At 34.8% G+C, this 16,009-nt stretch overlaps 1 protein-coding gene across 7 annotated transcripts in view; it reads left to right on the top strand.

Moving 5' to 3' along the window:
• kug (FAT atypical cadherin kugelei) overlaps positions 1 to 16,009 on the top strand; it is a 651,494-nt gene that overhangs the window by 112,505 nt on the left and 522,980 nt on the right. For 6 of the 7 annotated variants that reach the window (XM_073986279.1, XM_073986278.1, XM_073986280.1 and 3 more), the window contains one exon: positions 10,070 to 10,942. In XM_073986279.1, the coding sequence (XP_073842380.1) occupies positions 10,106 to 10,942 (837 nt within the window). In that variant the 5' untranslated portion in view covers positions 10,070 to 10,105. Of the gene's footprint in view, positions 1 to 1,006; positions 1,334 to 10,069; positions 10,943 to 16,009 lie in introns of those variants that run through there. The other variant, XM_073986281.1, reaches the window with a different exon arrangement.

The raw sequence follows: 16,009 nt of genomic DNA, 5'->3' as shown, positions 1-16,009 counted from the left end.
ATCCTTTCCTTACTGGTTTAATATATGTACTAGAGTGGTTTTATGTCGATTTTTTTATGCGGAACCCTACTAAAACTTTTAGTTTTGTTAAAAATTAAGATTGTCAGAGTTTGAGCTTAATCGGAGTATGTTAACACGTGCCAGTGGGGCCTCAAAGTTTTCTTGGGTCCTTTATATAGCCAAAATTAAAATCTGACCCGATTTTCAAAAATGTTTGTGGCATTACTTGTTTAGCAACTTGTAAACTGTTTTCATCGATTGGTCCAATGCAAATTAAAATTGGTCCCCATTTTATAGGGCCAAAGGCGAATTTTCACAAAATCACTCTATAGACCACATTTATTATCCAATCGATGAAAAAAGTACCACGTATGTACCTTGTAAGCAATAAACAACACTGAACAACTCATAGGGCCATTATTATAAGTTCTCTTTTACTATTGGATGTATTTGAAAACGCAAAATAAATGAATTTGAAGACTTTAAAAATATAATTTTCTTATTATAAGTTAATGCCAAGAAAGTTCTCCTTGAAATTGAATGATCCCTTTTAATATTATTTTAACCGGAACGCTAAAAAATCTGATCGAAAAATCCAAACTATAACTAAAGAAGGCTTTATAATAAAGGGGGTTAGTGAGTTTGCTGGGTTAACATTAATTATGCTATGCTATGTAGAAATGTTTACAGCATAGCAGAGCACAGCAATCGTTTTTCGATTTCATGACTATGCTATGTGCTATGCTACTTTTATGTTCGCAGCATAGCACAGCAACAGTTTTCGATTTTGTTTTTGAAAACAGCACAGCATAGCAATAGCACTCGTTTTTATTTTTGATGCTCTGGCTATGTGTTATGCTGCGTCACTTTCACAGCACCAGCATAGACCTTGTGCTGTGCTGTGAAAAACTAGTAGCAAATTCAAACACTGCTTCACACACATTACATATTAGCCATTTTCAAGGACACAAAGAAGTTAATAAAGGAAATTGGGGACGAAATTATAGATCCGTTGGCCGACAAAGGCAATAAAACCGTTATACTATACAAGGAAGTGTATACACAAAAACTTAATGCACTACTAGAGGGCAAATCAACATATAAATTAATAAGAGATGATCCAACAGCAAAACTTCAACGACAGAACAATAATATAGTAGCTGAACTTCAAAAGAATGACGTCATAAGGAAATGGGAAAAATCAAAACTGACAAGCATTGCCGCAGCAGCTTCTGATCTCTATGGACTGCCAAAGATACATAAAGAAAACATTCCTTTAAGGTCTATTGCTCATCTGTCAATGTACCTTGCTACAACTTAGCCCAATACATTGGTAAGACATTAAACACATTAATATCGTCATCGTAGGTCCATAATTGCGGCCTGGAGTTTGATTACAATTTACATCTAAAAATCGCTTTATCTCGTCGAGATATGAAGTTTGCTATACCACATTGGGGTCCCCGACAAATATTTCGCGGTTTTACATGCATTTTTACGAAAACAAACTTATTATACCCTTTCCACATAGTGGTGTAGGGTATTAATAGAGATGGCCAGTGGGTAAATACCTAATGGGTAAATACCGTGTAAATTGGGTAAATACCCATTTGTGGGTATTTATTTTGGTATTTCCTATATTGAATCCCCAATACAACACCTTACACCCTATTCCTGGTTTAAGGTTGTGAAATCGTTTCAAAATGCAAAATTTGAAGGAAGGGATTCCATGCGATGACATGATTTCATGGCATATTTTGCGTTGGCTCAAACGAAGTCGTGAAAGATCCGATATTTTCATTAGCATTTGAACCAATGCAAAGGAAGTCGAGAAAGATCCGATACTTTCATCAGCATTTGAACCCATGCAAAGGAAGTCGTGAAAGATCCGATCTTTTCATCAGTATTTGAACCCATTTCATCGATCCAATAATGGGTGTGAAGATAAAATCGATTTTGAAAAACCACCACCACTACCACAACCACACTTAGCCAAGACACATTCTCACACATTTTATTACAGTTTGAGAACAACTTGCTAAAAACGATTTTAACAAAATCGTTTTTGAGGATTATAGATTTTGTAAAAATCGTTTTTGAAGTATACGTATATGTTTCAGAATATTGCTCAGGATCTAGAAAAGATGTGCAAACACGAAAAGTAGCGTTGGACAGCTGAATTTGTCCACTTTCCTCAAATGAAACTGGTTCATATTGCTTAATTGTGAAAATTTTGAAATATCGACCTATGACCAAATATCTTCATATATTGGATGGACCCATTGAGGGGCCTCCTAGGCGAAATCTGTGGGGGGTAGGAATATTTGGCGTATGCAGCTATTTAGAGCATTAGGTTGGCTACCAGAAAGTGCTGAAAACTAATCATTTGATTGTAGAAAGTTAAAATCGACCGATTATGAAATGCCTTCCTTAATATATGGGATGGACCTATTGAGGGCCCTCCTAGGCGAAATCTGTGGAGGTAGGAATATTTGGCGTATGCAGCTATTTAGAGGATTGGGTCGGCTACCAGAAAGTGCTGATAACTAATCATTTGATTGTAGAAAGTTAAACAAAATCAACCGATTATGAAATGCCTTCCTTAATATATGGGCTGGACCCATTGAGGGGCCTCCTAGCCGAAATCTGTGGGGGGTAGGAATATTTGGCGTATGCAGCTATTTAGAGGATTGGGTCGGCTACTAGAAAGTGCTGATAGCTAATCAATTGATTGTAGAAAGTTAAACAAAATCGACCGATTACGAAATGCCTTCCTTAATATATGGGATGGACCTATTGAGGGCCCTCCTAGGCGAAATCTGTGGAGGTGGGAATATTTGGCGCATGCAGCTATTTTGAGGATTGGGTCGGCTACCAGAAAGTGCTGATAACTAATCATTTGATTGTAGAAAGTTAAACAAAATCGACCGATTATGAAATGCCTTCCTTCATATATGGGATGGACCCATTGAGGGGCCTCCTAGGCGAAATCTGTGGGGGGTAGGAATATTTGGCGTATGCAGCTATTTAGAGCATTAGGTTGGCTACCAGAAAGTGCTGATAACTAATCATTTGATTGTAGAAAGTTAAACAAATTCAATGGGTCCATCCCATATATGAAGGAAGGCATTTCGTAATCGGTCGAATTTGTTTAACTTTCTACAATCAAATGATTAGTTATCAGCACTTTCTGGTAGCCAACCTAATGCTCTAAATAGCTGCATACGCCAAATATTCCTACCCCCCACAGATTTCGGCTAGGAGGCCCCTCAATGGGTCCATCCCATATATGAAGGAAGGCATTTCGTAATCGGTCGATTTTGTTTAACTTTCTACAATCAAATGATTAGTTATCAGCACTTTCTGGTAGCCAACCTAATGCTCTAAATAGCTGCATACGCCAAATATTCCTACCCCCCACAGATTTCGCCTAGGAGGCCCCTCAATGGGTCCATCCCATATATGAAGGAAGGCATTTCGTAATCGGTCGAATTTGTTTAACTTTCTACAATTAAATGATTAGTTATCAGCACTTTCTGGTAGCCAACCTAATGCTCTAAATAGCTGCATACGCCAAATATTCCTACCCCCCACAGATTTCGCCTAGGAGGCCCCTCAATGGGTCCATCCCATATATGATGGCATTTCGTAATCGGTCGATTTTGTTTAACTTTCTACAATCAAATGATTAGTTATCAGCACTTTCTGGTAGCCAACCTAATGCTCTAAATAGCTGCATACGCCAAATATTCCTACCCCCCACAGATTTCGACTAGGAGGCCCCTCAATGGGTCCATCCCATATATGAAGGCATTTCGTAATCGGTCGATTTTGTTTAACTTTCTACAATCAAATGATTAGTTATCAGCACTTTCTGGTAGCCAACCTAATGCTCTAAATAGCTGCATACGCCAAATATTCCTACCCCCCACAGATTTCGGCTAGGAGGCCCCTCAATGGGTCCATCCCATATATGAAGGAAGGCATTTCATAATCGGTCGATTTTGTTTAACTTTCTACAATCAAATGATTAGCTATCAGCACTTTCTAGTAGCCGACCCAATCCTCTAAATAGCTGCATACGCCAAATATTCCTACCCCCCACAGATTTCGACTAGGAGGCCCCTCAATGGGACCATCCCATATATGAAGGCATTTCGTAATCGGTCGATTTTGTTTAACTTTCTACAATCAAATGATTAGTTATCAGCACTTTCTGGTAGCCAACCTAATGCTCTAAATAGCTGCATACGCCAAATATTCCTACCCCCCACAGATTTCGGCTAGGAGGCCCCTCAATGGGTCCATCCCATATATGAAGGAAGGCATTTCATAATCGGTCGATTTTGTTTAACTTTCTACAATCAAATGATTAGCTATCAGCACTTTCTAGTAGCCGACCCAATCCTCTAAATAGCTGCATACGCCAAATATTCCTACCCCCCACAGATTTCGCCTAGGAGGCCCCTCAATGGGTCCATCCCATATATGAAGGCATTTCGTAATCGGTCGATTTTGTTTAACTTTCTACAATCAAATGATTAGTTATCAGCACTTTCTGGTAGCCAACCTAATGCTCTAAATAGCTGCATACGCCAAATATTCCTACCCCCCACAGATTTCGCCTAGGAGGCCCCTCAATGGATCCATCCCATATATGAAGGAAGGCATTTCGTAATCGGTCGAATTTGTTTAACTTTCTACAATCAAATGATTAATTATAAGCACTTTCTGGTAGCCAACCTAATGCTCTAAATAGCTGCATACGCCAAATATTCCTACCCCCCACAGATTTCGCCTAGGAGGCCCCTCAATGGGTCCATCCCATATATGAAGGCATTTCGTAATCGGTCGATTTTGTTTAACTTTCTACAATCAAATGATTAGTTATCAGCACTTTCTGGTAGCCGACCCAATCCTCTAAATAGCTGCATACGCCAAATATTCCTACCCCCCACAGATTTCGGCTAGGAGGCCCCTCAATGGGTCCATCCCATATATTAAGGAAGGCATTTCATAATCGGTCGATTTTGTTTAACTTTCTACAATCAAATGATTAGCTATCAGCACTTTCGAGTAGCCGACCCAATCCTCTAAATAGCTGCATACGCCAAATATTCCTACCCCCCACAGATTTCGCCTAGGAGGCCCCTCAATGGGTCCATCCCATATATGAAGGCATTTCGTAATCGGTCGATTTTGTTTAACTTTCTACAATCAAATGATTAGTTATCAGCACTTTCTGGTAGCCAACCTAATGCTCTAAATAGCTGCATACGCCAAATATTCCTACCCCCCACAGATTTCGCCTAGGAGGCCCCTCAATGGGAGGCCCCCTCCAATATATGAAGATATTTGGTCATAGGTCGATATTTCAAAATTTTCACAATTAAGCAATATGAACCAGTTTCATTTGAGGAAAGTGGACAAATTCAGCTGTCCAACGCTACTTTTCGTGTTTGCACATCTTTTCTAAATCCTGAGCAATATTCTGAAACATATACGTATACTTCAAAAACGATTTTGACAAAATCTATAATCCTCAAAAACGATTTTGTCAAAATCGTTTTTAGCAAGTTGTTCTCAAACTGTAATAAAATGTGTGAGAATGTGTCTTGGCTAAGTGTGGTTGTGGTAGTGGTGGTGGTTTTTCAAAATCGATTTTATCTTCACACCCATGATCCAATAGAGCTGAATTTTGTGTTTTTATTTATACAAATTTTTCTATATATATAAGATTAATATTTACAATATGCTTGATGTTGTCGGAGACTCGAAATTTTAACCAACTCTCGTCATAATGATAATGTCATTGCAAACGGTTGGTGAAAATGATATGCCAAAGTATTGGTGGAAATGACATGCCAAAGCATTGGTGAAATGACATGTCAAAGCATTGGTGTAAATGACATGCTTTGGATCCAAAAATTAATAGCATCTCTTGGGGACCACGCTCATAAAAAATTCATCGATGAAGATCCTAAAAAGATGACATGCCAGATTACTTTAACCCATGATTGAATGTCATCTTTGGCGTCGAACATTTTGCAATATTTTAAACAAGTGGGTAAATAATTTTGTAAATACAGGAATATTTACCCAAGTGTTGGGCAAAAACTCTTTAACTCTCGAACCACTTGACGTAGGCTGACAAAATTTGGTTCAAATCTTTCTAATGTCTACTGAACTTCTGGTATAGAAAATGGTCTCTGGGTCCATGTTTTGATATACCTCCGATTTCATGTGTTATATGGGGGCTATATCAAAACATGGAGACCAGACCCGAGATACCAGAGAGTTTGCGAATACAGAAAAAATGGAATCTGCGATTAATAGAAAAGAGGACAAAGACAACGCGAATGCAGTTACACTTTAGCAATAATTAAGTCGTACTCAAAAACCTGTGATAGCTAGTATTAAGAATTGTGATTTTTACATTAATTTCATTTATTTACTTTTGCATTTATACATTAGTTTAATTGTCGTGATATTTTATTTATTGTAGTGTATATCAATATTATATTTCATACACATGGCAACACTGATTCTATGTTATGCTTTTTTCTATTCTATCAAAGTATCTTTTGTACTAATTAGTATTCGTTACATTCGTAACTGCCATTTTGCCTACTAGTTATGATTAGCTTGTTCACTTCGATTTCAACCATCAAACATATCAAACGTTCGACTCCATTTTCAATCTACATCTTTTATATCTTTGTTATATCTTTGTTAGTTATTTATTAAATAAAGTATTATTTAAATATTATCAAACGCGTGCTTACTTTCAATATAAATACACAACAAAATTGGCGACGAGGATAAACTCAAGTTCAAAGAGTTTTCAATAAGATTTTGTGCAAAAAAAAATAATTTTTTTTCAATTTCAACAACGCATAACCTAAAATGGATACAACACAATTGGCAAAATTACTGGATGCCATTACAACAATGGCAACAGCAATGCAAAACCAGCAACAAGCTTCTACTTCAACAACCAGTGCCAATATCATAACCAACTTCGATGCCTTCGAACCAAAGAAGGAAAATTTCAAAACTTACAAGGAACGTTTGGAGCTGCACTTACAATTGAAAGGGGTATTTGAAGACAAATCAACAAGTGCAAAGCTTTTGCTTCAATACATTGGGTCACCAGTATATTCAACCCTAGCAACATTAGCTGCCCCAAGAAATATTAATGAATTAAACTACGATGAAATAATTCAACTACTCAGTTCTCATTTTTGCTCGAAGAAAAATATTTTGGTGGAGCAACACAAATTTCTTTGTGAAGTTCAAAATGAAAATCAAACTATCTCTGATTTTGTTTCAATATTACAAGAGCGAGCAAGTGCGTGTATGTTTGTGTGTGAATGCAAGAAATCAGTGGCAGACATATTTTTGCGCACTCAATTCATCAGAGGTTTAAGAGATGTTCATATTCGGGAACAACTTTTACAAACACCAGAAGCATCTTTATCACAAAATGTTGAAAAAGCAACAACAGTTGAAACTGCAAAAATCGACAATAACCTAATTTCTCACGACGCATCGAGAGAAATAAATCAAATTCAACAGTGCCGCCAAAACAAAAATCAAAGCCGAAATCAAATGCAAAAAAACATCAACAAAAAGAGTCAACTACAGCGAATTGGGTTTGGATGGTATGTGTGTGCGTTGTGGACGATCAAACCATATAGCACGTGAGTGCAAAATCAACAAATTTACATTAAAATGTCGATTATGTGGGAGAGTCGGCCATGTACAACAAGTGTGCATACAAGCGAAAATCAACAAAATCAATCGATGAGTGCAACCAGGTGATCCGCTCTCCAAGTTATTCAAGTTTGTCACACGGAACATACCCCACCGATGACTGTTTTGGCATCAATAATGTTATCGACATTTATCAAAACAAACATAAACAAATTTCAACAGCAGATGCTGAAAAATTTTTTGCCGAAGTACAAATTGAAAACAAAAAGCAAATTTTCGAAGTGGATTCGGGTGGGTGCCACACATTAATATCAAAAAATCAATTTCAAAAATTAAATTTGGAAAATCCAATAAGGAAACCGAAAATTACATTTCGGTCATACACCGGTGAAGTGATCGTGCCTGTGGTGTTGTTGATGTGCAAGTGAGGTACAAAAACAAAACGACACTGGTAGAGATGTATGTATATTGTCAGTTCAAAATGTGCCACAGTGCTTGGTCGTAGTTGGATACGACACTTGAACATCAATTTCAATGATGACAATATAAACATACCTCAAATATTAAAAACGGCAGCAATTAAGCCTGGGAGAAAAGATGCAATTCCCTATACGGAATGAAAAAACTAAATATTAAAAATTGTCAACTCATCAACAAATCAAAATCAATCTTTTTTGTTTTCAATGCACTGCATTCAAACATCAATCATTTTCTAAAACATCTAGTCATCAATCAAGCCTTCCCTATTTGCAACACTTGGAAGATCAAGCTTTTGGAAACTACCTCCTGCACTCCTGACGGACCAAGTCCTTATTAAGCCTGGGAGACTGTAGTGTATATCAATATTATATTTCATACACATGGCAACACTGATTCTATGTTATGCTTTTTTCTATTCTATCAAAAAAGTATCTTTTGTACTAATTAGTATTCGTTACATTTTGGTAACTGCCATTTTGCTTACTAGTTATGATTAGCTTGTTCACTTCGATTTCAACCATCAAACATATCAAACGTTCGACTCCATTTTCAATCTACATCTTTTATATCTTTGTTATATCTTTGTTAGTTATTTATTAAATAAAGTATTATTTAAATATTATCGAACGCGTGCTTACTTTCAATATAAATACACAACATTTATACAAACTACAACTTGACAAGCATAAATGTAAAAATTGACGAAAGATTATTTGTAAGTACCACAATTATTAATGCTAGTAATATCAGAATGTGCAATCGTAGAAAACTAATAAGAATCTTTGTGAATTTATCTTGTTACCAGATCGAATAAACGTTACCCCTGCACACGCAGAGAAAAAATATTTTTCGCTTTTGTTGGAACAAAAATATATGTTTTTGTTCCAAAAATGTATTAGTTTTGTTCAAACATTGTAATCCAAATCCAAAAATACCATCTTTTGTTCCAAACATAGAAAACAAAAACAACTTTCGAATTTCCGCAATATTGTTAAAATCGTTAACAATACCGATTGTAGGAACTATCATAATCTAATTTTGTTTACAAAAAATATTGTCAATACAGAAAACCAGCCCAGAAATTTTTGATTTGAGTGCATATACTTCTCATATACACTTTTCGCATAACTTGGATATAAATGTCGCGTATAATATTGCAATCATTGATGAACACAATACATGGTTTGCTGCATTGGCTGACAACAAAGACAAACAAAAAGCCACAAGAACCCACCACAACATAAGGAATAATTAAACACCATAACAAACATGAAAAGGAAAGAAGAATGAAACAAAACAGAAACAAATAAAAACAAGAGTCTCACAAGTACATACACACAAAAACAAAGGTAAAGGCAGCATGTCATACAAACACACCACAACTCACCAAAATTGGTTTTTCAACACGGCATCGAATAGCTAGAGAAGAGAAACAAATTTTCGAAGAATAGAGAGAAATATTGTTCAGTTGACACAAACTATTTTTGGATTTACAATACTACATGAGGAATCCAACAATATGTTAACAATACATATTTTGCTCTTGGAATATTGTTGGATCAAACATATTTTTTTCTCTGCGTGCAGATGTTGGAAAATCCCAACGAAACGTCGGTTAAAAAAATGGAATAAATAGTCTTGTTTTTCAGTGATTAATAATAGACATTATAGCCCAAGAAGACAAATTCTCATTTGGGTAACATTTGTGACTAAAATCGGACCTCACGCTTGCTGTAAAATTTGTATTAAATGTGAACATTCAGTAATTCTATATTATACATTCCTACATATGTTCCCACACATACATATTATATTTTACATGAAAGTTCAGAATTACCTTAATTATTTTGTATTACATTGCTTCTCATTTCAGATTATGTAATTATGCTATGTTCTGGGAATTTTTAATATGAAGCTTAAACACAATGTGCATATGTTGACGTGTACGTGTACAGTAGTGCTTCATTTTATTGTGATATTCTGGAGAGTTTTTCAAGTCTGTTATGCTGATCAATTAGAATCTGTGTCACCCAATAATATTTACACCCAAAAACAGAACAGCACGTACAATATTGCTTTCAAGAAAAAAGAGTACAATGTCACAATTCCGGAAAATAGCATTGGAAGAACATATGCTACGCCTCAGTCGTACGATGAGCGAATTGGTATAGAAACACCAAAACATTGTAGTGCAGTGTTCCGAATAATTTCTGGCGATCGAGATAAATTGTTTAAAGCAGAAGATAGAACTGTCGGAAACTTCGTCTTTTTGGCGATACGAACAAGAACGAGTAATGTAGTATTAAACAGAGAAAAAAACGATGAATATAAATTAAGAGTTAAATCATTTGTAACATGCACTGAGAACGGCAGCAGATTTTCTCATGAAGCGGAATGTATAATAAATCTAAAGGTTCTTGACAGAAATGATCTAAGTCCTCTGTTTTATCCCACGGAATACTCTGTCACAATTTTCGAAGATGTTCCAGTTCATAGTAGCATCATCAAGGTAACGGCTGAAGACGCGGACTTAGGATTGAATGGAGAAATTTACTATAGCCTTCTAGAGTCGAATCCGTATTTTATAATCCACGCATCTTCCGGTGTTATATCGAATGTAAGACCGTTAATAAACTTGGGTGCGACTAATTTAGAAATTGTAGTTATAGCGGTTGATCGAGGTTCCGCAATGCTGCATCAAAACCATCAATCAAGCAAGGCTAAGGTTTTAATTAATATTGAAAAGGTAAGATATAATTCAGTCTGTAGTGTTTTTTGAAATATATGCTGGTACATAACTTCATGTGATAGGTACAACGATTTTTCATGTTTAATACGTTATTTACTTCAATGTAATATGAAAAAGCCAATTTGAATTCACATCCAACCCGAAGAAGAAAAACATATAATTTGTCTGCTTCAGTCACTCGTTTTTGAGAAAAATTCAATAACATTTGTTGCATAAATGGAATCGGGGAGGCCCTTTAAGACATCTATTGTAATGGCCAAACCTAACTCTCCACCTAAATTTAACTCTGTTTTCTGATTATTTAAATGTATGTATATGTTGACTGGTCTATTATTCAGTCTTATGACTGAATAATATTAAAAATTAACAACAACTTTACTTTGAATATATTTCTTAATGGTTTTACTTGAAAGAGAGTTGTGGTATGTTTGCTCCAAAGTACTTTCTTGAACTAAAACGTGTCGCGTTTGCATTTGTTAACAGTTTGTCTGTACATTTTTTTTAATTTAAGATTTAATGGCCCACGTATTTCCGTCCGGAATCACGTAAAGCACTTTTTCAAGGCAACTAAATAGGAAATTGTCTTGAGGTCAAATCTACGGATTTTCCAAAAAAAAAAAAAAAAAAAACGATATTTCAGAAGTTACGCGACTACATGCATTTAGTAAAAAAATAAAACTTTAATTAAAAGGTCGGCTGCGAAGCCTTCTTCTGCGAAGAAATCGTATATTTAGGAACACGGCCATTTTGTCAAAATTGCATCATTATTTTATTTTATTTTAACTTTTCTTCATCGGCTTGCAGATTAATTTGTTAGTTGTAAACACTGTATTTCAACTATGCTTCATATTCTGCAATCTTCAATTGATATTAATATGAATGTGTTAGTCTCGTGGTTACATGTAATACCAATAAAACTAAAGCTATCCCAGCAAAGTGTTCGATGACAAGTCATGAGTTGAATCATGACTGCAAGTGACATGTCATAGGTGAAAATTTAGGTGAATCGCCAATGACATTTACAAGGGAGTGACACACACTTTCAGCAATTCATTGTCATAGCATTTTGCACCAGTTCATTGTCATAGCATCTTGCACCAGTTCATTGTCATAAGATCTTGCACCAGTTCATTGTCATGGCTTCTTGCACCAGTTCATTGTCCTGGTTTCTTGCACCAGTTCATTGTCATGGCTTCTTGCACCAGTTCATTGTCATGGCTTCTTGCACTAATGCTTTGGATCCGGATTTTCGGCAATCAGAAATTAAATTTGCAATACAATTATGTATGTATTTAGTTGAATTAATAAGAATACAATGCACAGATGATTTGTATCGCCTATGTTATTTTTCTTTATTTTGTATGTAATTTTCAAAATTATCAAAATTATTTATCTCTTCCGATGTATGCAAGATATTTCTTCCAACTTGGGGTTCCGTTTTTCCAATATTCGATAAATTATGTGTCAATCTCTGAACGAAGCTCATCATTTGGGAAATCTAGTATAAACTTGAATTCTGTTATGTTATTTCAAAAGAAAAAACTTATCGTGTAATAATTAACAAGTTATGGTCTCTTTTGTACTTATTTTACCGATCTTCTACTTTGCTTCTCTAACTTTGGATGACATGTTTTGTGATATCATATTGAATTTGATCTTTCCATTGGAGTTTTGTTCTTCCCTCGGGTGGCGTAACGTCAAATGGCTCGTATTAATATACCGGTGGCATCTTTATCCATCTTGACATGGCCCAGCCAACTCAATAATTGCAGCTCGATATGTTTTACTATATCGGTGTTGGTCGGCTGGTGGAGCTCGTGGTTTATAGACCGGGTCTCTTTCATACTTCTTTTTATATCCACAAAACGAAACAGATCATATTGTTCCATGAGCCGAACTAAGAATATATTTCCAAATGCACCGATCTTCTACTTTACTTCTCTAATTTTGGATGCCATGTTCTGTGATATCACATTCAATTTGGCCTTTCCATTGGAGTTTTATTCTTCCTGTTAACATGGCCGAAACCAATAATTGCAGCTCGATATTTTTTACTATATCGGTGTTGGTCGGCTGGTGGACCTCGTGGTTTATAGACCGGGTCTTTTTCATACTTCATTTTAATATCCACAAAATGTAACAGGTTTCCAAACACAAAATATATTTTTCTTTTCTTTTGTTTTATATCAATTTACATTGTATTTTTAATTAAAATATATAAATTTGCCACTATCGATCACTTTCATCTGACTTTTATTTTCATTTTAACAATTACATACTTCTGCAAGTACACAATTATTAAGGTACATGAGTATTTGATAATTTATTGTGCGGGTACTTATCAATTTATTTAAACTTATAACAATATTATGACAAAATTCCAATCTTTCACCACTTCAATTTCACTCATGAAAATTCGATGAAAAAGATCGGATCTTTCACGACTTCAATTGTACTCATGAAAATTCGATGAAAAAGATCGGATCTTTCACGACTTCAATTGCACTCATGAAAATTCGATGAAAAAGATCGGATCTTTCACGACTCCTTTCGCACTCATGCAAAAGAACCAGTGAAATCATGATTTCACATGGAACCACTTCCATTTAATTTTGCTGGGATGTTTTTTGGCAATGTACAGTCTGACTTAATAAATGTTTCTGTTTATAGTACGGCTATAGATTTTGTAAGCTCGTTGAGGTGTCTTGTTTGTTGCTTGATAGTGGTTTGGTGTTTGATGTACATGTGAATTCTTTAGTGTCTTAAGTAACTTTATATTAAGAAAGTTATACTCTACGGATTTGTGTTTTCCTAGGACTATAAGAATTCAATTAGCACATGCGCTAATAATGCCTCACTTTTTAAATGGTATTGACGTATTTAGGGCAGTTATGTTTTGATACTGCGGTAGTTGCGACTTCTTTTTAATAGAGTAATGCGTTATCTGTTCAGCGCAGTGTGTCCGAATTTGACGATTTCTAGTCATTTTGACGATTTTTTGGGCCAAAATTGTAAAATTACGATTTGACAGTATAACTACAAAATTTAACTAACGAATTTAAAGAAAAAATATTGCAAACTCGATTCTGTGAGCTTTAAATTTCTTTCCAGCCAGACTGGCTATATTTAGGTACATATCTGAAATACAGGTAGTTTGAGCTTTTTTGCCTCACATTCGAATTATATCAGTTGAAATTTTTCCTTTAGGATTGTTAATGCATGAAAATTGAAATCTCGATGTGAAAATTGTAGAAAATGTGTGCCTTATAGACTAAAAAACCGCTGAACCGATCTTCCAGAAATGTACCCTACATCGCCTGGAATGAAAATAGGCTACATAATTTTTTGTAATTCCGCGTTGATCTGGAGATATAACATCAAAACCAGGTACCTCCAAAAAATTTAGATTTTGTATGCAAATATCTTTAGAAGTATGCGTGATGAAATTTGATGTAGAAGTGGACTCGAAATCGGTTCAGATTTGGATAGAGCTTCCATATATATTTTCGGTCAATTTCCTCTATTTTATGCACTAAACACGATATTTATGTCCAATTTCGATATAATTTGGTCTAGAAATAAATGTGCCAAATTATATCGAATCCGTTCAGATTTGCATATAGCTCCCATATATATTTTCGGCCGATTTGCTGTATTTTATGCACCAAACACGCTATTTATGTTCAATTTCAATGAAATTTGAAATGTGTGGTGGAACTTGGTCTAGAAATAAATGTGCCAAATTATATCGAAATTGGTTCATATCGGAATGTAGTTCCCATATATATTTTCGGTCGATATCATGTTTTTGTTACGTATGTCCAATTTCAATGAAATTTTGAAGAGACTTAGAAGTCAGTAGAAGTCCTCATTATATACACAAGTACTTATAGTTGTAAAGGAATTGACCAAGGCTACAGCTATTAAATATCATATCTTTGAGAGACTTCTTAAGAATTATGTTTTATTATGATAGATATATCATTCATTTTTGAGTAAAAATTAATATGTATATGACCAGGAAAAACTAAGTCCCATGTATAAAATAAATTACAACCATCTTCATTTAATTCACTCCAAATCCAATCTGTAGAAATAAAGAGAAATTAATAGAGTTAGAGTATATAACGTAGGAATACTTAACAAAAATACCATAGTAGTTCCATAACAACCTTGAATGGGTAGAGAACGCCTTCATTACACCTATACTTAAACGTTAATATAATAAAAAAAATAACACAGATAGCACAGAAAACTCATCAAAAACAAATACTAAAACAACAGAAACATCAAAACCTAACAACCGCAATACTTCAGCAAAACCCATATCATCGGCACCAAGGCATATTTATATAAGGTAGAAGTGACAATCAGCTGTATTCTTACCTTTTTTGTAAATTTAGTTTTCAAAATGTAATAGTGTCTTCTCATGAAATTTCGCAATTTATTACCATAAAATACTGCTTTTCATCCTTAACTTGTAATAAAAATGCCCTACGACAGTTCTGAATGCTTTATATTTACATTTTGATTCAAATTTGTTCTATTTTAGAGGATTTTCAAAATGTATTTATGTTTTCCTGACAAAATTTTTGGAACGACCATATTATTCAATATTTTTTTTTTTGACAATTAATTTTCAATAACAACAATGTTGTTTTTCTAAATTTGTATGTTGTTGTAATTTATACATATACTTTATATAAATTTGCCTTGATCGTCACAAAAAAATACAACAAAAACAAATAAAGAACAAAACACTCCAAGCTCACACTCAAAAGCAAAACCCAAAACTCAAAAAACCACAATAAACAAAGAGAAACTAATAGAGAGCTTTCAATCTAAAATAGAATCACTCTCTCAGAGTAGCACAACATCACAAAATAATGTATCTGATAACATTACACATATTACATCAAATGTATCTGCAAAAAACAATTACCTCCAGCAAAAGATTCATCCAGAAGATCGGAAATCGATGGTGACATCGATATGACAGTTTAATAATTGGTGTGTCTTTTTACTGAAACATTTTTTCAGCAACTTTTTCTTTATACAACTGTC

Source organism: Musca autumnalis, unplaced genomic scaffold (genome assembly GCF_047663935.1).
Source record: "Musca autumnalis isolate F117 unplaced genomic scaffold, ASM4766393v1 scaffold_4, whole genome shotgun sequence".
NCBI classification, from domain to species: Eukaryota; Metazoa; Arthropoda; class Insecta; order Diptera; family Muscidae; genus Musca; species Musca autumnalis.
Note: the sequence above shows the minus strand (reverse complement) of the source record. Positions and strands in the feature narration are given on the sequence as shown.